This window comes from Vipera berus (assembly GCF_964194415.1).
Source record: "Vipera berus genome assembly, chromosome: 4".
NCBI classification, from domain to species: Eukaryota; Metazoa; Chordata; class Lepidosauria; order Squamata; family Viperidae; genus Vipera; species Vipera berus.
In genome coordinates, this window is record NC_138206.1 from 12,918,057 (window position 1) to 12,940,760 (window position 22,704).

Consider the following 22,704-nt stretch of genomic DNA (forward strand, 5'->3'; position numbering starts at 1 on the left):
AGTAAGGAATGGAGGAACCTTATTTTATTTAAAACCTGAGATGAACGGCTACTGCTGTCTTGCATTCAATTTCAGAAACAGATATTTACGGGATAAGGCAGAGGCCTTTTGAGGTCTTCGGAGTTCTTCATCAGGAAGAATATTAAGCAAAACAGCCAAGAGGAAACAGCAGCTGGGAGACTAATGTCCATGGTTTATAACCCCCCCTAAGATAAACTTTAGAAGGAGTTTTCGATACACTTTTGGGCTAGGTAATGAGATTATCCAGATACATTTGGGGCTATTTGGATAAGAAAGGAGGGAAAGGGAAGAGGGAGGGAAATGGACTTTTTCCATTATGAAGGGATATAAAAAAATCTAGTTCTATTGCAGACCCTAATCATATACAATACAACTCCTTTAGAAAGCAGGAAAGAGGAGAAAATGTGTTCTTATTTTAGTACAGCTCAGAGGTCTCATGTTTGCAGCCCACAGAGTTATTATCTGCAACCCACTGCAATCTTTTGCAGGCCCGGAGGATAATGCCTAGCCAGGTCAAGGTGCTTGATGCTACTATGAACAATGAATGATGGAGTGGTAGGGCAGTGGTGGCAGGGTGGCTTAATTGCCAGAAGGAAGGGAGGGAGGGAGGGAGGGAGGGAGGAAGGAAGGAAGGAAGGAAGGAAGGAAGGAAGGAAGGAAGGAAGGAAGGAAGGAAGGAAGGAAGGAAGGAAGGAAACGAGCTGCAGATGGCTGCAAGCGTGGCTATGTTGCCAAGTGCAACCTGGCTCAAAAATAGTAACTGTGAGAAGGACTTTGGAGTCCTAGTGGACAATCACTTAATGTAAACATGAGCCAACAGTGTGCAGCAGTAGCCAAAAATGCCAATATAAAATCCTAGGTTATATAAACAGAGGCATAGAATCCAAACCACATGAAGTATTCGTATTGCTTTAGAAATCCTTAGTAAGACCACACCTGGAATACTGTAATGTGGTCACATTACGAAAAAGATGTTGAGACTTTGAAAAAAGTGCAGAGAAGAGCAAATAAGATAATTAAAGCCCTGGAGACTAAAACATATGAAGAATGTTTGCAGGAATTGGGTATGTCTAGAGAAAAGAAGGACTTAGGGGTGACACGATAGCAGTATTCCAGTATTTGTGGGGCCGCCACAAAGAAGAGGGGGTCAACTTATTTCCCAAAACATCCAAAGGCAAGACAAGAAACAATGGATGGAAACTAATCAAAGGAGAGAAGCAACCTGGAATTAAGGAGTGAGAACAGTGAGAGCAATTAACCAGTGGAACACCTTGCCTTTGAAAGTTGTGGGTGCTTCATCACTGAAGGTTTTTAAGGAAAGACTGGACAGCCACCTGTCTGAAATGGTATAGGATTTCCTGCTTGAGCATATGGTTGGACTAGAAGACCTCCAAGGTCCCTTCCAGCTCTGTTCTGACAATATCATTAGAGCTTTCTTTAGTAGCTCTGGAAGAGCCTCTTCTATGAATCTGATTCTCTTGGATAAGAAGGTCTATATAGCATCTAAGAGAAAATCTGCTTAAAATTGTTCCCATTGTGTTGACCAGCAGGGTAATTATGATTACATAACGTTGGTGAAATGCACTAGAAGCTGTTAGCTTTCAATCACACCTGTCTGTAGTGGGTTTTCTAGCTGCCACTCTCCTTCGGAAGAAAAGATATGGCAAAGGCTTCTACGTATTTCAAAGCTGATGTGAGGATGCTCTATCAACCTCTTACTTTGAGATCTCCTTTACCTGCAGGTGCATTAGCTAACCAAATGTAAGCAGCCTTAGTTCTACTTCACCCGAAGGTAATATCATTACAGCGAGAACTTCCTTGCTGCTTCTGGTGTGATCTTTTAAGAGCTGTTTTGCTTCATTATTTCTGAAAATTGCATTGAAATCATGCTGCATTAAGGGGATGCAAAGCTGGCACTGAAATTAAACAGGAGCATATGAACTCTTTGTAAGGCTCTATTGTAGGAAGGGAGGGAGGGAGGGAGAGGAAAGAAGGAAGAGGAGAGGAGAGGAAGGGAGGAAGGATGGAAGCAAGCTAGCTAGCTTTAATTTATTTTTTTTATTTTTTTTAATTTTAATTCCATTTATATCCCGCCCTTCTCCGAAGACTCAGGGCGGCTTACAAGCTTAGCAGTAGCCTTCATTCTATGTATATGCCTGCTTATTAGGGCTTTCACACACACCCCAAGCGGCATTATTACAAAGTCAGCTTAATTGCCCCCAACAATCTGGGTCCTCATTTTACCTACCTCGGAAGGATGGAAGGCTGAGTCAACCTTGAGCCTGGTGGGACTCGAACCTGCACTAATTGCAGGCAGCTGGTGTTACTTAAGGAGGCATTAGCCCACTGCTCCACCAAGGCTGTATGTTTATGTGCAGTGATGTCTGATGGGGAATCAAAATCAAGAAGATGCTGGATGTGCTCACAGTGCAACGTTTTGTATGTGCGTTCACAACATACAATTTTTGTTTTTCACCTCAGTCTACTTCACAAGATGATTGTTCGGTTATAAAATCTGAAGAGCCATCTTCAAATCTTGGGAGGAAAAATGGGATATAAATCTAACCACTCAACAAACACCTGCATTTAATCTGTAAAGAAGGTTGTAACTACTTCTTTTTTCTTTCTTTCTTCCTTTTAAGTGGAGTGAGGGTGATGGAATTTTGGTGGTTCCAGGCATGAAAATGGCTGGAAGCAATCCTGTTCCTCACATGCTCCTGTTAATCATTGGGAAGAAAAACTGATTGGTTCATGATGATTTCTGTGCATTCCCAGGATTTTGAGATCTACAAAAATGAAGAAAGTCACAAGTCAACTTAGTGCTTCACAAAGAGTTAGAGAATGGAAAGGTCAAGATGAAGAAGCATTCTCCATTAAATCGACATGGAAGAAGGTTAACTTTTACAGAAAAAAAAGGATAGAAACTAGAAACTCAAAATTTTAGCAGCCTGCTATAAACAAAATAGGCATCTGTTATTTTATTTTGGCTGTTGTGTTAGCCCTTTTCAGAAAGCAAGACATTCAAGTAAAACCAGATGTCCTCCAAAAACAGATTTTTTCCTTTCACGAGCACCTCCATTTTTGCTTCTTATTGATAACATTGTGGGAAGAGCAAGCCGTGTTGATATAGTCCTCATTTTATGACCTTAACTGGGCCTGGCAATTACGGCTGTAGATTGTGGCAGTTGTAAAGATGGTTATTATGTGACTGATCTAATTTTATTATCCTTTTTTTTTCTTTCCAGAGGCTTTTAAGTGAACCCCGTGGTTTTTATGTAAACCCATTGTTCACCATAGGCCAGTTTTTGCTGGAAATTGGAAGTAAACACTGGTTTCCGGCAAAAATGTTGTCATTTGAAGTCACCTGATTATGGGACACAGCAAACAGCAGTAAATGGGGTGGGTTGCTAAGCAACCAAAATGTGGCAACTGCGGGGCGGAAGTGTTTGTTGGAACTCCAGAACTAGGTCGCAAGTAGCTTTTTCTGAGGGGTGTCTGTCAGAACTTTGAGTGGTCACTGAGCAACGAGTCATAAGTTGAGGACTACTTGTATTAAGAATTTGCTTTGCTTGTTCTCTTCAGATGTTAGAGAGGACATTGTCCCAACATCTAATGTACATGGATGGAAGGCACCACTTCATAGTCTATGGAGATTCTCAACCATCCAGGCTATGGTTGTCCCAAAGGTGCTGTTTTGCTGCCAGCAAGATGGGGCATACCAGTCTCAGTCCATTGGAGAGGTTAGCTTGAAGTCCCATTCTGGGTCGCCAAATTGTTGAAAGAAAAATCTTCATCAGGGTCCAGTCCAAGCCGGGAATAAACAAAATGGAGACTGCTTTAGAAAGAAGGTTGTAGTTTAATGAAGACAAAGCCAGACAGAAGCATGGCTCTGGGAAAGCTGACCACATGTTGCTGGGAGTGATGGACTTTTATACCTTCTTGGGCATTTGAGGTTGTTTCCTGTTTTTTTTATTTATTTATTTATTTATTTATTTATTTATTTATTTATTTAATTGCATTTATATACCGCCCTTTCCCTGAGGACTCAGGGCTTTGTATTTCCTATGTCATGTACTGTGACCTGAGTCTGAGTGTATCCTCTTGGTATTGGTGGGTTAATCCTATTATGTTTCCTGTCCTTAGAGCTGGGGTGGGGATATGTAGATTTTAGGGGTCTTTGTCTTCCTAATCTCATCAGCTTCCAGCTTCCTGGCTCCAAGCTTCCTGAATGGATTATTACGTCTGCATTTCTAAAAACTGGTTTCTGCTTGGGGCTATTAAGAAAAACTGGGCTTGCTTTTCTGCCTTTAAGATCCTTTGGGGAAATATATTCTGCCTTTTTAATATTCCCCAAAATATTCCTTTCTCTGGATTCTTCCCACAGTGCTTTTCCAAAAGGCAACTGGACTTTATTTTTTCTTTTGCTTCTCATCCCAAAGCATTCTCAGTCCTAAAGAACTTTTTCCAAAGAAAAAAAAACCCAAGAAAGTCCAGTTGCCTTTTGGAAAAGCACCATTTTATTCTTCATTTCCATCACCACAATATCTGAGACCAGCTTTCCTTTCCTTACTAAGCTCATTCTTTCTTTCTCCCTTCAAAGCTCACAGATAATCCCTGAGAAACAAAATATATTTATATGCCTTCAAGCCAGTTTTTAAAAATGAGCATTAACTTCACTCTTTTTCTTATTTGTCCCTCACTAGATTTATTGGGAGAGTGTCAATCTTCAAATGATTCTGGCCACAGCCATCCTCACTTCATTTTTGGTTGCCACAGCAATGGGAGGGGGGGATGTATTTTTCTAGTTTAGTTTAGTCATAACAATAACTTTCCTGTGGGAACCAAGGTCAAGCTACTACCTAAGTTTTGGCAGGTTGGATCTTCCGTTAGAAAGCCCGCCAAAGTAGTTAATTGGGAATTGTGATTTATGACATATTTCGGGGGTGGGAAGTTCAACTTGTTACTATGTAACCTTGGGTGGGGACTTTCAGTCTTGGTTTCACCTTTGTTCGTGCCAATACTATGTAGCCATTAAATGTATACCTTGAGGAAAGCAATTGCCTCAGAGTTCTTACTTTTACTGGTCTCATCTATCGGAACCATGACAGAGAGGAGGTATTTCAAATCTAATGAGTAAAGTACAAGTAGTCCTCAACTTAGAATCACAATTGAGCCAAAAATTTATGCTACTAAATGAGACAATTAGGTGAATTTTGCTCCATTTTACGACCTTACTTGCCACAGTTGTTAAGTGAATCACTGCAGCTATTAAGTTAGTAACATGATTGTTAAGTGAATCTGGCTTCCACATAGATTTTGCTTGTCAGAAGGTCACAAAAAGCTGATCACATGACCCCGGGACACTGCAACCATCAGAACTATGAGACAGATGCCAAGCGTCTGAATTTTGATCATGTGACCCTGAGGATGCTGCAATGGTCATGTGAAAAATGGTCATAAGTCCCTTTTTAGTGCCAATGTAACTTCAAATAGTCACTAAATGAACTGTTGTAAGCCAAAAACTATCTGTATTGTGGTTTGGATTGTTGTTTTCTTGCCAAAACTATAACTCAGTGGTCCACATCAGTTAGATTAATTAATTTCATAATGGAATTGGCCCTGACAGATGAGAACTCATCTATTAAAGGAAATAATTTAAGAGCTCAGCTTGTTAAAAGCAACCAAATGTTGGCAGAAACTTCAATGTTTATTGACATTTTTGCTCTCTTGGAGGTAAGTAATAGCCAAATCAATGAATGCAGCATGAAATATAATTTCTATTATTGATGCCCCTGGATTGACCATAATAAAGAGAGAATAATGAAAGTGGCAGACAGGAAAAAAGAGGTTTTTTTAACAAATGAAAAGGCAGAAATGTTAAATACAGTTGAACATAGCCCAAGCAGTCTATAGTGAGACAGCCTGATTTGAAGCAATAGTTTTTTATTTATCAGTTGTCATAAACGTACTGCTGCCATAATGAATATATAAGCTATCAACATCACGTAGCAAAATAAAAAACATTGCGGTCAAATCTCTGCTTATGCAAGAAATGAATTATAATTATGAATTATAACCAATCTCTGAACGGTAGAGGTTAAGACACTCGCCTCACACTCAGGAGACTTAGAGTTCAATCCTAGGCAGTAGCAGATGCTTCTCTATTAGGCCGCAAAGAGAAAATATCTGCTGCAAACTCTGCATAGGTGTCAAGAAGGGCATCCGGCCAGCAAACGCTCAACTCCATTCAGTAACCCTGACTCCACCCTTGTGCAACGGATTAAAAGTGTGTTTTTTTTAAAAAAAATCTCTATATCTGAACCAAGACTCCTAGTAGGGTGGTTGTGAAGACAAAGTGAGGGAATTTTATATGAGAAATATCTACTCAAATAGAGGTCAACTTCTGGAGGTCTCATCTGGAAGTGCACCTACTTTCTTGACAACAGTACAGAAATAGCTTGCAGTTGACTTCTTGGGAGGGAGGCCTTGCTCATGGTCACACTCATGCCTTGCTCACCTCCCATCTGGATTCCTGTAATGCACACTACCTGGGCCTGCCTTTGAAGACCTAGAATGGTCCAGAATGCAGCAGTGGGATTACCCATGTAACACTTCTGTTATGCGAGCTACACTGACTTACAGTTTCTTTCTGGGTGCAATTCAAGGTGCTGGTCATCACTTTTAAAGTCCCACATGACACAGGACCATGCTATTTGAAAGTCCTCCTTTCTCTAAGGACATCTGCCTGGCTTACCAGGACAGATAAGGTGGGCAATAACCGAATCCCTTCCTGTAAATATTGCGTGTGATGGGAGCTAGAAATCTCTTTTCCATAACAGCCTCTGCCCTATGGAATCCTCTGCCCACTGAAGTTTGGTAAGCCTCCACACTTTTAGCCTTCCAAAAGCCCTTTAAAGACCTGGCTTTTCCCTCCAAGAAGAGGGGGATCAACCTATTCTCCAAACATCTGAAGGTAGAATAAGAAGTAATGGATGGAAACTAATCAAGGAGAGGACCGACCTAGAATTAAGGAGAATTTTCCTGATGGTATATAGGGCAGTGATGGCGAACCTTTTAGAGACTGAGTGCCCAAACTGCAACCCAAAACCCACTTATGTACAGTCAGGTGCTGGGTGGGCGTGGCCCATTGGGTGGGCGTGGCCCACCGGGTGGGCATGGCTGCGGTGGTAACAGCAAACTGGGTGGGACTAAAAAGTTCAATCAATTCCAACTTTGTGAGATCTTTTTTTCCCCGCGAGAAAATTGAAATTGATTGATTGATTGAACCTTTTTTTTTTTTGTACACGGCAGCGGAGGCCTAAAGCGAAAAGGTTTTATATAACCCAGCTGAAGACCTAGGACTGGGGCGAAGGTGTGTGTGCCCACAGAGAGGGCTCTGCGTGCCACCTGTGGCACCCATGCCATACGTTTGCTACCACGGGTATAGGGTTCCTGCTTGAGCAGCAGGTTGGACTAGAAGACCTCAAAGGCCCCTATTTTGAAATTAATTTGTCTTCAAAAATGTTACCATTACTTTTGTTCTTTTCTCTTTTCTTCCATATCAATTTTTCCCCAAGATTCAGTCTTATCCAGACCTGGGCCTTTTACTTCCAGCCCTTTTGACTATCCCTATAGGGCCTGCGTTAGACCAACTGAAAGTTAGAAAATAAAATGTAAATAAGTAGGGGGGCAGAAGACGACGAATCAGCTGGTGAGAAAAAGAGCTTTTCTGCACCTGTGGCAGTTGGGCTGAAATAGTCTCAGTTTCTCATGTGGCCCTCTGGGAAAATTAATTGCTCACCCCTGTTCTTGACCTTATTAAATAATAGTATGATCCACATTCTGTACCTCTCACCATTCTTGCACGTCACCAATTCTGTCAATGGTGCCCCCTCCCACTGGGTGTGTATGTGTGTGTGGGGGGGAAGCAGGTCCAAAGTCTCCCAGGACTCCAAGGAGCGGGAAACGTAGCACAGGGTGCTTCAGAGAGCAGAAAAGGACTTCAGAGGTCCAAGGCAGATGGGCTTGAGACTACTCTAGGCCTTCCAGGACCTTTTTTGGCCCTTGAGACACCCTGTCCTCCCCTTAACAAATGCATCAGGGAGAGGAGGGGGGGAGATGTTAAGCAAGGTGATCACATGGTTGTCTCACTTTTAATGACCGTCATGACTTGCAACCATAATAGGCTCCGTTATGGTCATCAGTCAAGAATTACCTGTAAAGAAGTCCTTCCTTTATCCGTTCTGAATCTCCTCACGTACAGATTCCATGGCTGATCCAAAGTTCTAACCTTTCTAAATTAACTTTTATTGAAGAAAAATTACAAAATAAAATATTTAAAGGGGAAAAAGAATGCAAGGAGAAAATGGTGAGGAAAAAAAAAGAATATGGAAAGAGAAGAGAAACAGGTTGAATCATGAAAAAAAATGCCTTCCAATCTTCTTTACAGCAGTTATAAATGCACTAAAAGGTTACCTTCTTTCAACTTGCATAATTCCCTTCTTTTAATAATCTCTAATGTTGTAAAAGAAAACTTTATATTTGTAGTTTTAAACCGATTTAATAACACTGTTGCTATTTTATGCTCTTTTTTATACGACAGACTATTTATTAAAAGCGTTCGGTAAATAAAAAAATAATTCAAAATGTTGGGAAAAGGGGAAATGGCTATAAATATCTGGGCTACGTCTAGATCAGGGGTAGGCAACCTTGGCTCTTTTATGACTCGTGGACTTCAACTCCCAGAATTCCTGCAGAATTCTGGGAGTTGAAGTCCACGAGTCATAAAAGAGCCAAGGTTGCCTACCTCTGGTCTAGATAGGTAAAGGTTCCCCCGCACATGCGTGCTAGTCGTTTCCGACTGTAGGGGCCAGTGCTCTTCTCCGTTTCAAAGCTGAAGAGCCAGCACTTATTCAAGGACGTCTCCATGGTCATGTGGCCGGCATGACTAGACACCAAAGGCGCACGAAACGCTGTTACCTTCCCACCGTAGTGGTCCCTATTTTTCTACTTGCATTTTTACGTGCTTTCGAACTGCTAGGTTGGCAGAAGCTGGGATGAGTAACAGGCGCTCACTCTGTTACGCGGCACTCGGGATTCGACCCGCCAAACTGCCGACCTTCTGATCGACAAGCTCAGCATCCTAACCCACTGAGCCACCTGGTCTAGATACTGGAGCAGTAAAGATCTCGTTGCTGCCATCTACTGGCTGCATGAATTTATGCAGTTCAGATATTATAGCCCCATAGAAGTGGAATGGGGAAGGTACCTCTTTCACTTACCATTAAAGTCAATCAAGTACATGCATTTTCTCCTGCTCATAGAAGTATGCATAAAAATAATTTCACCCTCATCTAGGTAAGCGACATTTGCTGTTGCCATAGGGTTTGAATTTCTTCTTACTAGGTCTTTTTAACGTCCCTGAGGGCAAAAATATCCAGGCTCAAATTACCTTGCTTTGGTCACATCGTGCAGACATAGATCTTTGCTGAGAAAGGTGGAAAGGAAGAGAACTGCCAGCAGCAAGGTGGCTGGTGTCAATTACTGTGACAATGAAGACACTGTTGGAAGACTTAAGGGACCGGGTTGGGTACAGATTCTCCTGGAGAAAACCCTCATTGATGTGGTGGCTAAGAACTGATCTCCACAGTCCATCAAAAAAAAGGCTCTTCAATTTAAGAAGCCTGCCAGCCCAGCAAAACACACTGCCCAAGTGCAATAATTCAACAACTCCTAACAGCTGCAAGCACAGTGCATGGAGAGTTAATTGACCTATTTATTGCATATAATTGGGCACATTATTATAATTAAAGAAGCACTCCTTTTATGGTTGCTATGCAGTTTTCCAGCCTTTAAGGTGGCTGTCAGGGGGAAGAATGGGCAAACACGTAGAGAAGGAAATATTTTTGCTAGCTGATGTTCTCCCACTCGGCCTCCAGAAACAGAATATTTATATGTTGTCCGCGTTTCCACAGAGCTCTTAATGCTGTAATAAAGAAAGGTAGTGGATTAATTTGAGAATCCTAAAATAGGAAGGTTTTCTTTACGTGCTCTTTTTAATGTTTCAAGTATGTTATTATTCTTAGCTGCGCTAATGGCCCTTTAGAACGGAGGGAGGGAGACTATAAAAGTAATAAATATCTTATTTTGTATTTTTATCCCATGTCTATCATGAGTTCAGGGTGCTTTACATAACAGAAACCCTGTATGGTAGTTCAGGCTGAAAGATAACAATTCTCTCAAGGTAGGAACAGAAAACCTAGGCATCTGAGTTTTATATTCCCATCCTAACCATGACCCCAAACCTACAAACTGAATCAAAACTAATCCATCCAAAGTTGATAGTGTTGTGGCTAAATATCAGCGGTGTGATTTGGCATTTAAAAACTCAAAACTAAGGATGAATAGCACAAGCTTCTTGTTAAGAGTCATCCACAGATTTGAAGTAAGACATCTGTGGCACACAGCATTGCTTCGTGTAAATCATGACGTGCCTTAGCAAATTGTTTTTCCAATTCAGCAACTTTTTTTAAGATGTATGGATTTCAACTCCTAGAATTCCTCAGCCCATGAGAATTCCCAGAATTCTACCTGAGGAATTCTGGGGGTTGAAGTCCACCCATCTTTAAGTTGCCAAGTCGAAAAAACTGCCTTAGCACAATGCAAAAGGCTTGTTCAAGAGGCCATTGCTTAATGCAATCATATACTATTCCCAGCTATTGACAATGCTAACAGAATGGGCAAGGATTACGCAGGTACTGCTGGCTAAGAAATCCGAGAGTTTAGGATTTAGATTTATAAGGGAAATGAAAATTAACTATTAGGAAATAGCTTTGAATTATTGTTTAGCCCAGGTAATATGGACTTGAGATGGACTTGAGATATTAAAGGATATTTTATTAGTAAGTGGTGAGGTACTAGGATGAGAAATAGAAAATCTTTATGAAATAAAATAAGAATATATTTAAGTAAGTAACATGTGTATTTTAGATACGATAATTTTTATGTAGTGAAATAAAGGAAATTTGGGTTGCCCGAAACTTAAATGTTACGGATATTAAGGGTTAAATTGGAATGCTGTAATTAAAAATTGAAAATTAGGTAAAACTGAAAAACAGGACATGGATATGTATAAGCAAAAATATATTGATAAAATGTTTTAACTGAGCGTGTTATAATTAGAAATTTACTAGCTTAAATATGATAGAGCAAATGTTAAGGGAAATAGAGAAGGAATTTTTGATGAGGTAACCTGAGATACGTACTAAAGGTTTTGTTACTGAACTACTGACTGCCCAATCACCATGCTGCTTTCCAAATACTTAAATGTAAAACTGGAAAAACCAATAAAATTTGTTATACGAAATCTGGGAGTTTGTTGTCCAGCATGCCCAGATAGCGTCAGGTTCAAGACTTCTACTTTATGTAATCACAGACCGCAAAATTTGTATGCCTAAAATGCAGACTCTGCCTGGCAACTTGAAGAGCTGATCACTGTTGACAGAAACATGTCAGATGGACCCACGATAAGACTCATTAGCAAGCTATTTTCTAATGTAAGCTGCTTCTGAGATCAAGCATACAGACGCCTCTCTTAGTCCCTTTATATATGTTATAAAATAACGTTTTGGACAGTCTCCCCCCCCCCCCCCAAATCACAATAACATCCTTGCAAAAGCCTCATCTTTTTTTAAAAAATCCCATTTATATCCCGCCCTTCTCCGAAGACTCAGGGTGGCTTACAATCTAAAGCACAAATCAATGGCTTAGCAATAGCCTTCATCCTATGTATATGCCTGCTTATTAGGGCTTTTGCCCCCCCCCCAAGCGGCATTATTACAAAGTCAGCTTATTGCCCCCAACAATCTGGGTCCTCATTTTACCTACCTCAGAAGAATGGAAGGCTGAGTCAACCTTGAGCCTGGTGGGACTCGAACCTGCACTAATTGACCGTTTTTCATAGTTACGACCATTGCAGCATCCCCATGGTCGGGTGATCAAAATTCGGCCATTTGGCCAGGGGTTCATATTTATGACGATTGCCGTGTCCCGGGGTCCTGTGATCCCCCTTTGCCGCTTTAAAATTTCTGACAAGCAAAGTCAATGGGGGAAACCGGATTCACATATCCAAGGTTACTAACTTATCAACTGCGGTGATTCACTTAACAACTGTGGCAAAAAAGTCGTAAAATGGGGCAAAACTCAATGTCTCACTGAACAGCAGAAATTTTGGGCTCAATTGTGGTCGTAGGTCGAGGAGTACCTGCACACACCACTATGAATAGTGACCTTCTAAGGTGGAAAGCTGAGCAGAAGCCTACCAACCTGCCAATGTTCTTTTTCTGGCAGTTACCCAATGTTATTTCTACCAGTTTCGAGTTTCTACCAACCTTACTGCTCTCTTTGATTACTTTCTTGAAGACATTTCATTACCCAAACTAAACAACACTGTAATTGCACTGATGACATTACCTAGTATGGGTAATGGAACAAAGAAAACAGCCAAGCTCAGAGAGCAACAAGGGTCCCTCATTTCAACCCTGCGCTACAAATATTTTCCTTTATCGCTACACTCCCCCATCCCTGCCTCCATTTAATTGGCAAGCATTGTCGCAATTCTAGACTGTGCACACAGTTCAAAAAATGTATGCCAGAAGTGCTTCAGAACTTGGTCAAAAGCAAGCATCTTGAAAAAATGGGTGCTACCGCTTTAAAATTTCTTAAAGCAGCAGCACTACTTTTTTTTCTTTTTTTTTTAAAGCAATGTATGAAATGACCACCCCAAACTATTGAAATAAGACTGCAGGCATTTGGTTCAGAACATCATCCACTTTTGGAGGGTTTAAAAGATGCTTTTCGCAAAGGGAAATAAGTGAGACGTGAAAAACCAAGTCCACATTCACCTTTGGGAAATCCCAGAATCTTTCCCACGTATTTAACTCTGCATTTGTGCAATCTCAAGCATAAACTGGACCCCATCTCATATAACTTTGCGGCAGTTCTTAGTGGGCTTGTTTCAACACTGAACGTGAATTTAAGGCCATGGCTGTGTCAGGAGCACAGTTCACAGGAACCCTGAATACTTGAAAATGAATTATTGCATTGCAAAAACCCTGCCGGAGTCACTCATTTCTGCCAGTTTCTAGGCGTACGGACTTCAAATCCCAGAATCCCATAGCCAGTATGGCCGTAGACGAAAATTCTGGATATTGATGTTTATAGTTTTGGAAGTTTAGGAAATACCGCTCTAAGGCTTCTGCAAGAGAACGCAAGTGGGTTGTGGTCTTGTTTGATTTTAAATATATCTTGCATCAAGAGGGAAAAGCAATAGTAGCATTGAGACTTATATGCCGCCTCATAGTGCTTTACTGCAGAGTTCCCCAACCTTTTTGGGTTGGCGGCCTGGAGGGGGGAGAAAAGGGGATGGTTTTGTGGGAGGGCAGGTGCATGTGTGCACGCATACAGGTGCATGAGCACCCACTGCTCACGTGAGTAGGGCTGAGAGCACCTACGAACCTCGCATGAGTGAGGCCCTGGCTGCCTGCGATGCTCATGCGTGGGGCCACAAGCACCCGTGATGTTTACAGGAGGCTAAGCACTTGCGACGCTCACGCGGGTGAGATCCCGAGTACTTGCAACGCTCGGGCCGTGAATTCCTGTGATGCTCGCATGCGTGAGGCCCCGAGCGCCCGTGACAGTGAGGCGAGTGAGGCCCTGAGCACCCGCACACACCAGCCAGCCATTCACACGGCCCGGTTGCAAACAGGCCATCGACCAGTAGTGGGCTGTGACTCACCGGTTGGGGACCCCTGCTCTAAGCGGTTTACTGAGTCAGCATATTGCCCCCAACAATTTGGGTCCTCAACCTCAGAAGGATGGAAGGCTGAGCCCCATCAGGATTGAAATCCTGGCAGTGAGCAGAGTCAGCCTGCAATACTGCATTCTAAGCGCTGTTTCTCCAGGATTTTTTCTTTCATGAAGTGTGAATTGTTTAAAAACCAAATAACACCAACATGCTAGCAAGTCTTCCAATATCTCAGGGGCTGCCCCAAAGAAGAGGGAGTCAAGCTATTCTCCAAAGTGCCTGAAGGAAGGACAAGAAGCAACGGATGGAGACTAATCAAGGAGAGAAACAACCTAGAACTGAGGAGAAATTTCCTGACAGAACAATTAACCAGTGGAACAACCTGCCTCCAGAAGCGGTGAATGCTCCAACATTGGATGTTTTTAAGAAGAGACTGGACAGCCATTTGTCTGAAATGGTATAGGGTTTCCTGCCTGAGCAGGGGGTTGGACTAGATGACCTCCAAGGTCCCTTCCAACTTTATTATTCCCCATGATTTAAAATAAAATCAGAGGGGAAGTAAGGCAATTTCTTCCTCTGGACATAAGGTAGCCTAAATACAGGTAGTCCTTGACTTACAGCAGTTCATTTAGTGACAATCTGAAGTTACAACAGCACAGAAAAAAGTCACCCATGACCATTGCAGCATCCCCATGGTCACATGATTTACCTTCAGATGCTTGACAACTGGTTCATATTTATGACTGTTGCCGGGTCCCAAGGTCATGTGATCAACTTTTGCGACCTTCTGACAAGCACAGTCAATGGGGAAGCCAGATTCACTTAACAACCGTGTTACTAATTTAACAACTGCAGTGATTCACTTAGCAACTGTGGTAAGAAAAGTTGTAAGATGGGGAAAAACCCGCTTAACAAATTTCTCGTTTGGCAATATAAATCTTGGCCTCAGTTGTGGCTGTTGAGAACTACCTGTTGTGCTCAGCTGTTTAGCCACAATTTGCCTTTTACCATCACTGCCTTGGATTTCTTAGAAATCAGTTTTCACATTCTACAACACACCTACACAGCAACTTTTCCAACATCCAAAATGGCAGCCACTGAAGCCTGCACAGATATATGACAGTGTTTCATTAATGAGCCATACACAGACCCGGGAGTGAGTTTTTACAAGCATGCAAACACAACCACATCAACTGTGTTCCACAGCTGCCACATCATGTGAAAAAAAAAGACACCAGGTTGATGTTTTGGAGCTTACTTTAAGTGGACCTTGTCATCTTCCTTGGATTTACTCTATTAATGGAATGTGACATTTAGTACTGCTCACACAAAACTCTGTATTCTGAAATAGCTGCTGTTTACTTAAAAGTGAAACTTTAATGTATGATACTTGCTCACACTGCAAGGCTTTGGTCTGTTTAACATACCTAGCTGATTCCCTCTGATGGGTGCCCAATTCACATGTTCTCTGCAACCAGAGGTTCTCACTGACATGAGAGTGCCATAAAAGCAGCCTTGAACGAGGTCTGTCAAGGCAATCGTTCCTAGCCATCTTCCATAAATGCTACAGCTGCCGGTCCAAATGTCCCAGTCAGCACAGCCTCTTGTAAGGAATTGTGCGACTTGTCATTCCAACGCACATGGAAAACACCATATCGGAGAAAGCTGGATTACAGACAGAGGTTCTACTAGTAATAGTGCAGATACCACCCTACGTAGTGCTTTACAGCACTCTCTGGGTGGTTTACGATATAGAAGCGCTATTTGCATATTACCCTCCACAATCTGCGTCCTCATTTTACAGGCCTCAGAAGAATGAAAGGCCGAGTCAACCTTGAGCCCCAACAGGATCGAACTTCAACCTGTGGGCAGAGTTTGCCTGCGATACTGCATTCTAACTACTGTGCCACCAGGGTTCCTAATACAAGAAATGAAAAGTAGGGTATTTATGGTGCTCCAGTTATTGCCTCATCAATTCCCAGTGGTATCCCTACTATTGACCAGGCTGGCTGGGGCAGCCAAGAGACGCAATACAACAGTGCTTCGGGGTCCATGGATTACCCACTCCTGCCTAGACTGTATATTCACCTCTTCCTCAACAATTCATGAGGCATCTTTCGGCAAAAGCTAAAACATGTTCTCTATAGTTAAAATATATATATATGCCTAACTAGCCAAACTAGAAAAAGCTGTAATCTCCTCATGTCCTATTCTGCTGTTCAATTTGTACAATCAAATGCAACTGTCTTTTTGCAATAGCGGTGTTGAGGTCCCACAGGAACTCCATCAGCAATCCTTTCAGCAGATTCTCCATAGGAACAAACTGTAAGACCTGCTGGGAGGACCTGGAGTCGAGTAGGGTCCGCATAAGTTTATTTAGCTGTTGCAAGTATTGGAAAACTGAGTCTGGAAGACCTCGGTATCCAGCGCAGAGCAAGACAGCGTTGGTCCTTAGAGGCTGAGATGACGTGGAGCAAGCAAAGGAAACATGCTGGAAACAGTTCTGCAATATGAAGACTAAGCCAGCCATAAAGCGGGTGAGGCAAGAAAGAACGGGCAAAACCAACGCATCTCCTTTTTGAAGCTGAGGAAGTGCACCCAAGAGGCATTCTAAAAAATGCAGTTGATACTTTGGTTCTCCGTCGTGTAGTAAAGAGCAGCTAAAAGTCAAGAGAGATGCTGACTCCACGTTTTTAACTTCCAAGCCAGACCTACTTTCATCATCATCCAACGGCGGGAAGCCTAAAACCAAGCACTTCTTTCTTGGGCTTGTGCCATCTTTGTCTGGAATATATTCACAATATTCCATAAGTTCTGACAGTTCAGACAGCACCGACGACGCTGTAAGAACACAGCAAAATTGGCATTCTGCGTACGTCGTTCTTGTAAGGTCACCGTTAATAGTTTGGCCGACTAGAGATTTTTCAATGGCTTCGTTGAGGCTCTTCAATACCTCACAGTCACAGAAGGGGGAAAAATTAACTCTTGGCAATTGCTGGCCTTCCAAGGTGTACCATAAACGACAGTCGAGGTTGCCAGGGGCTCCTTCTAAAACACAGCCCTTCCCAACATTACCAAGAACGTGTTCATCAATCCACTGGTTAAGGCATCCTTTTACTACCTTATCTTCCCAAGTCAAGGATTCCAGCAGTTTTCTCTCGTTGTAGGTGCAGAAATACTTGTTCCTCTGTCCAAACCATTTGGAATTCATGCTATAGCCAGCGTGAGGCTTCTTCACCAGCCAGTTATTTCGGGAAATAGGTTTTAATTGGAACCTCTGCAAGAAATATGTGACACAGCATTCCCGCAAAGCCTTTAACCTGGCCTGCTCCGCCTCGTCCATATAGTCAAAGAGTCGGAGGTTTTCTGAAATCGTCTCCGTTTGGTGCTTGTGAAAGAATAAACAGCATTCTTCATGGACCTTGAGAAACGACTCTGGAATTAGGTGCTGGGGAAACAGAGCTTTTGTCACCAGCTCTGACCCAAAGTTCTGCAGCATCTTAGATAAGGTGAAGTGAACGGCCTCCCGGCCCAAATAGCGCAGACAAACCACATAGACCTCAGAGTTCCCTGCTTTACTCGTAGCAGGTTTAAAAATGTGAACCTCCTCAAAGGAACAATTGAGGAGAAATAGCAGGTTAACCGAACTATGTTCAAACAAGGTGAACATCTTCAGAACAAAAGAGCCTCCATGGCCCAAAGTCATTAGAGCAGTGACAGTTTCACAGTAATGCAATGGAGAAACTAACGTCTCTTGCTCACCTGGGTTGCCCTGGCAATCAAAACTCCCGTCTGAGGTGACCAAATGAACGGTGGCCATGTTGCTTATGAAATGCTGCAACCCCGTGAGGTGATTCAGACTTGTGACATCTCCGGTATTCTCTGGACCAAAATACCACCAGGGCAAAGTATTGGCAATAAGCCGGTCATCCATAATCATCATAAGAGTATCGTTTGCTTCATGATAGGGATTCAAGGTATTGGCGACCCAGTTCCAATCACAAGGGATACGGTGAGACTTCAGATAATGGTTGAGACTGGCTATAAAGGCGCCAGGGGCCTCACATAGATGAACTGAGTTGAGTTCGCCATTTTGTAGCGCGTCGCTCGGGAGAAGAGGAAAACTGCAAATGACCTCGTGGAATTTGCACCAAGCCTGAGTGCACAACTCGGCATTGACCGACTTCTTGACGTGGGCAATAACTTTCCCTGCTTTGTTGGTGAAGGAGGTGTGCTGATGCCACTCATCCAGTTGCTTATCGCTAAGTTTGTTCTTGACTTCGTTCAAGGAATCCTTGAGAGCCTCAAGAGAACTGAAGGCTTTGTGATTGGAGGTAAAAACCTGGCTGGGATCAGGCAATTGCCACTCATTGTTGGCTGGTTTGGTATACGAAAAGGTCTTCTGAAACAGTTTTTCGATTTCAGCAAGGATATCTGTGCCAAACTGGTCAAGATTTATAGACTGCTCATCATACGTGGCCTTCTGTCTGTTCATTTTCAGATCCAGGAAAATCTAGAAAGAAAATGAAGAGCTTAAAGACCAAAGAAATGAAGTAATGATTTAAGAACTCAGTAAAACACTTCCTTGACTTTTCATTTAGCGCAAAAAGAAAAAGAAATTTCCCCTATGCGCTGAGCATTTCAGCTTAGAAGAAAAGATGAAACTATGAAAACAAAAACTTATATCCCAGTAATCAGGCAGATGAGGTGTTCTTGCCATACTCTTCCTATTCAAAACACGCTTTTTCCCAAACTGTGTATTGAGGTTAACAAATCCCAATATTTTAAGTACTGGGATTCAAGAGCAGCAGAGAATTCTGGGGGATGTAGTTGTAGTACACACAGTATAGACAATAAAGTTATCATCATATGTAAATGGGAAGGCAGACCCTGAATGAAAAGTATGTTAAGCACCAGAAAAAACGGGAACCTTCTAATGAGAATTTAGCATTTATTCTCAATGTAAAGAAAACCATGTAAAAAAATGTAAAGAGCCTTGGTGGAGCAGTGGGCTAATGCCTCCTTAAGTAACACCAGCTGCCTGCAATTAGTGCAGGTTCGAGTCCCACCAGGCTCAAGGTTGACTCAGCCTTCCATCCTTCCGAGGTAGGTAAAATGAGGACCCAGATTGTTGGGGGCAATTACGGTAAGCTGACTTTGTAATAATGCCGCTTGGGGGGTGTGTGAAAGCCCTAATAAGCAGGCATATACATAGAATGAAGGCTACTGCTAAGCTTGTAAGCCGCCCTGAGTCTTCGGAGAAGGGCGGGATATAAATGGAATTAAAATAAATAAATAAAATAAAAAACTTAGATCTCTGTTTTTCTTTTAAAAAAACAGAATCAAAAAGGAAAAAGTAAATTATATAAATGCGGATAGTGATTGTGATTTTTATTTATTATTTAATTATCCATCTTTATTATTTTGATAAATAACTCAAGTTGACGAACATACATAATAATATTCCTTCTTTCTCCTATATTCCCCACCACACCCTTGTGAGGTAAGTTGGGCCAAGAGAGCATGATTGGCCCAAAGTCAGCAAGCTGGCTATCTTGCCTAAAGCAGGACTGGAATTCATAGTCTCCTGTTTTCTAAAAAATATTAGATTTAGATTTTATGAAAATAAACAAGACATTAAAATAATCTCCATGGTTGACAGTTATGCTAAAAGTATTTTGAAGGTACCTCAAGATTTATAAGCATTTAAATTTGTCCACTGCAGTGATGGGATTCCCAAATGATTAAGTTTATTGAATTACGCAAACGCCACATGGGAATAAAAGCTACCCAAACAACTTCCATTTCTTTAAGAGATTCCAACTTCAAAGAATTTAAAACAAAAATGTTATTTTATTTATTTATTTATTTATTTTTATTCCATTTATATCCCGCCCTTCTCCGAAGACTCAGGGCGGCTTACAAGCTTAGCAGTAGCCAGCTGGGATGACACCAAAAGAAGAAATATTTTTGAGCAACGGTATACTAATATGAAATTAAATATGCTAAATAACAAAAAGCAACAAAGGTCAGTTTAAAAAGGCCCAGAGCACTGCTCTCCACTCATTGTTTAGAAACCTTTTCCAGCATTTTTATATAATAGCTCAGAGGACAAAAAAGGTACCAAATCTCATCCTTTCAGCTATTTAAAATATTATTGTATTTGAAATCAATGGGAACATTATTTAGGAAAGTGATACTCTATATAATTGGTATATCCCTATATCTATATTCTGTTATAACTATTCTAATATATCTCAAAAGGACAGTCGGAAACCATTTACAATGCACTAATTTAAAATTTCTGTAGCTCACATTATACCTCCCATTTAAAATATCAAGTTTTTCTATTTACTTCTAGAATATTTTCAAAATAAGGACGCAAATATAAAAGAAACTGGAAAGCCAGTTTGGTCTATTGGTGAAGGCATCAAGCTATAAATCAGGAGAGTAGTTCTAATCCTGATTTAGGCCTGAAAACTGATTGGGTGACTTTGGGCCAATTACTCTCTCTCAGTACAACTCACCTCACAGGATTGTTTTTGTGTGGAAAATAGGAAGACCTAGGACAAGGGTAGGCAACCTCGGCTCTTTTATGACTCATGGACTTCAACTCCCAGAATTCCTGAGCCAGCTGGCTCAGGAATTCTGGGAGTTGAAGTCCATGAGTCATAAAAGAGCCGAGGTTGCCTACCCCTGACCTAGGAGTATTAGATATGTTCACCACCTTGAGTTAATAAAAATAAGAAAGGTAGAATAAAAGTAAAACCAAACCTTACCAGCTCATAGAGCCTGCTGAACTTAATGAACTTTATATGCAGACATGAAGAAGAATGTACCATGGCTATAAAATCCTAAGCGTGTCTAACTAAAAACAGTTTTCATAAAGTACAATGATTTACTCACAGATAAATGAATTTTGATTTACTGTAGGTTTTTTTGTTTTAGAAGGAAGGAATGCATTGATTATTGTTCTGAACCTCGTTGCAAATGCTGTAGAAAGGTCCAAGTTCTACCTATTATGGAAAAGAATTCCAGTTTCTGCATGAAATAATCAGTCAGTTTTTGTTTTTACAATCTATTTTCTAAGTTTGCTGTAGTAGAGTTTTTAACCACTGTTTTATTGATTGGCAGCACCAAACCTACTCTCTTGATCTCAAAAAGATAAACAGGGTGACACCTGGTTCAATACTTGATGAGATACTACCAGTCACAGGAAATACCAAGTTTATAAACTATATTGGGAAGTTTAAATAAAAAGCAGAAGGCGGATCAATTTATCTTGTTGCCCAAGAAACAACATGAAGTTGTCCACGAAGTCACCGGAAGCTCAGCTCAATTCAATTATGGATTCCTTTCAACTGAAGGTTTCTAAGGCAGCTAAACCCAATTGTACCGTATTATAAAATCCATCAAAAGCTATTTTTATAATAAAAAGCACTCTACAGAGAGAGTGCTAACTACCAGATGACCGCAAGGAATATAAATCCTTCCGTTCTCTACCATTCACTCAGAACTGAAGAAGCTTCTTGGATGAGAAGCAAAATGTCTTCAAGGAAAAAACAAGAAAGTACAGTTGCCTCTTGAAAAAGCAGCTTTGGGAACAACCATGACCTGGATGACTGAGAATCCCCATAAACATGAAAAAATTTAGAAATATATCAGTATCATTGCAAAAAACAGAACATGGGAAGAAAAAGAAGCATGAATGGCACAATCCTCAAGTCACAAGGCCAAAATCAGCCAACATGGAAAAGATAATAAAGGCGCAAGAGGCATTTCATCCAATATAAAAATTATTATAATTAAGAATTATCATATTATCGTACATATCATTATTAAGAAGGTGGTGGCTGTCACATTGATGCAGAAGAGCATGACATCCAGTTTCTAATTTCAGGCAGAAACTCTACATGAAGTAGTTCTTGCAGAACAATAATTAACCTTGTTTGACTAAGAGATGATTTTTGCCTTTTAGATATTACCCTCTAGCATATTCCAACAAGAGGCAAAATTTAAGCATATTCTTGTTGTGGATTATGGGAATTCTACCAGGATGGGGAACTCTGGCCTAGAAACTAGGACAAGGAAATGCATTAAATAGCTTCAGGGATCACAGATAGATGCTCTAATGCAGGGCAATCCAACCTGGGCAACTTTAACACTTATGGACTTCAACTCCCAGAATTCTCCAGCCAGCCATGCTGGCTGGGGAATTCTGGGAGTTGAAGTCCACAAGTCTTACTTGTCATGGTTGGACCACCTTGCTCTGGGATCTCACAGCATCTGGCCAGATCTCGGCAGCCTTTGATGAACAGACAGCATCTCTTAAAGGATGTTTAAAGTTTAAAAATATATGGACCAGCCTATCCCACCAATATGAGCCACCCTTTTCGACATGACTTAACCCACCACCCGTTAACCCGAGCCCCTCTTCATCTTTTCTAACCTGGCAACTCTCAAAAGTCCTCAGCTTCGGCTCCCACCATACCCTGTCAACAGATCCCCTCTGCTAGGGCAGAAAACTTCGGGGGGGGAAAAAAACCTCCCCTTATTTTACAACTTCACCTTCTTTGAAAACAATTCTTACAATCGCGCCTAGACTGAAACATCGTCCAACTGATGCACATGCGCACTTCCGCCTGTTCGGTTCCCGAGTTATTCAGAGAGCGCCTTGAACGCATGCGCGCCTGAAGGAAAAAAAAAAAGTCGCTGCGCGTGCGTAACCTGCCGCGTGATGTTAGGGGGTGGAAACAAAAACCTGCTGGCGTTTTGTTTTTTTTTTTTGTTTTTTAAACAGACGCACATGCGCAGAAAGACTTTCTCCGCGAGAGCCCGCCCTCGGTTCCCCGCCGCATTCTAATTGGACGAGAGACTAG

General features: G+C 41.6%; 1 protein-coding gene and 1 long non-coding RNA gene across 2 annotated transcripts; both read right to left on the reverse strand.

Moving 5' to 3' along the window:
• Positions 1–1,824: 1,824 nt before the first annotated feature.
• On the reverse strand, positions 1,825–8,286 carry LOC308667135. Its single transcript, XR_014026238.1, has 3 exons — positions 8,237–8,286; positions 7,556–7,673; positions 1,825–2,807 (listed from the first exon to the last, which is right to left on the reverse strand). It is a non-coding gene; the product is annotated as an uncharacterized lncRNA (long non-coding RNA).
• Positions 8,287–14,291: 6,005 nt separating this feature from the next.
• Positions 14,292–22,468, reverse strand: CMTR2 (cap methyltransferase 2). Its single transcript, XM_081326540.1, has 2 exons — positions 22,275–22,468; positions 14,292–18,338 (listed from the first exon to the last, which is right to left on the reverse strand). Exon 2 carries the CDS (start codon positions 18,318–18,320, stop codon positions 16,026–16,028), a length of 2,295 nt encoding a protein of 764 aa, XP_081182666.1. The 5' UTR covers positions 18,321–18,338; positions 22,275–22,468; the 3' UTR covers positions 14,292–16,025.
• Between the last annotated feature and the right edge of the window lie 236 nt (positions 22,469–22,704).

Bases quoted from the DNA above. Each gene is read 5' to 3' on its own strand.
- CMTR2 (XM_081326540.1), bottom strand. From the start codon at position 18,320: ATGAACAGACAGAAGGCCACGTATGATGAGCAGTCTATAAATCTTGAC.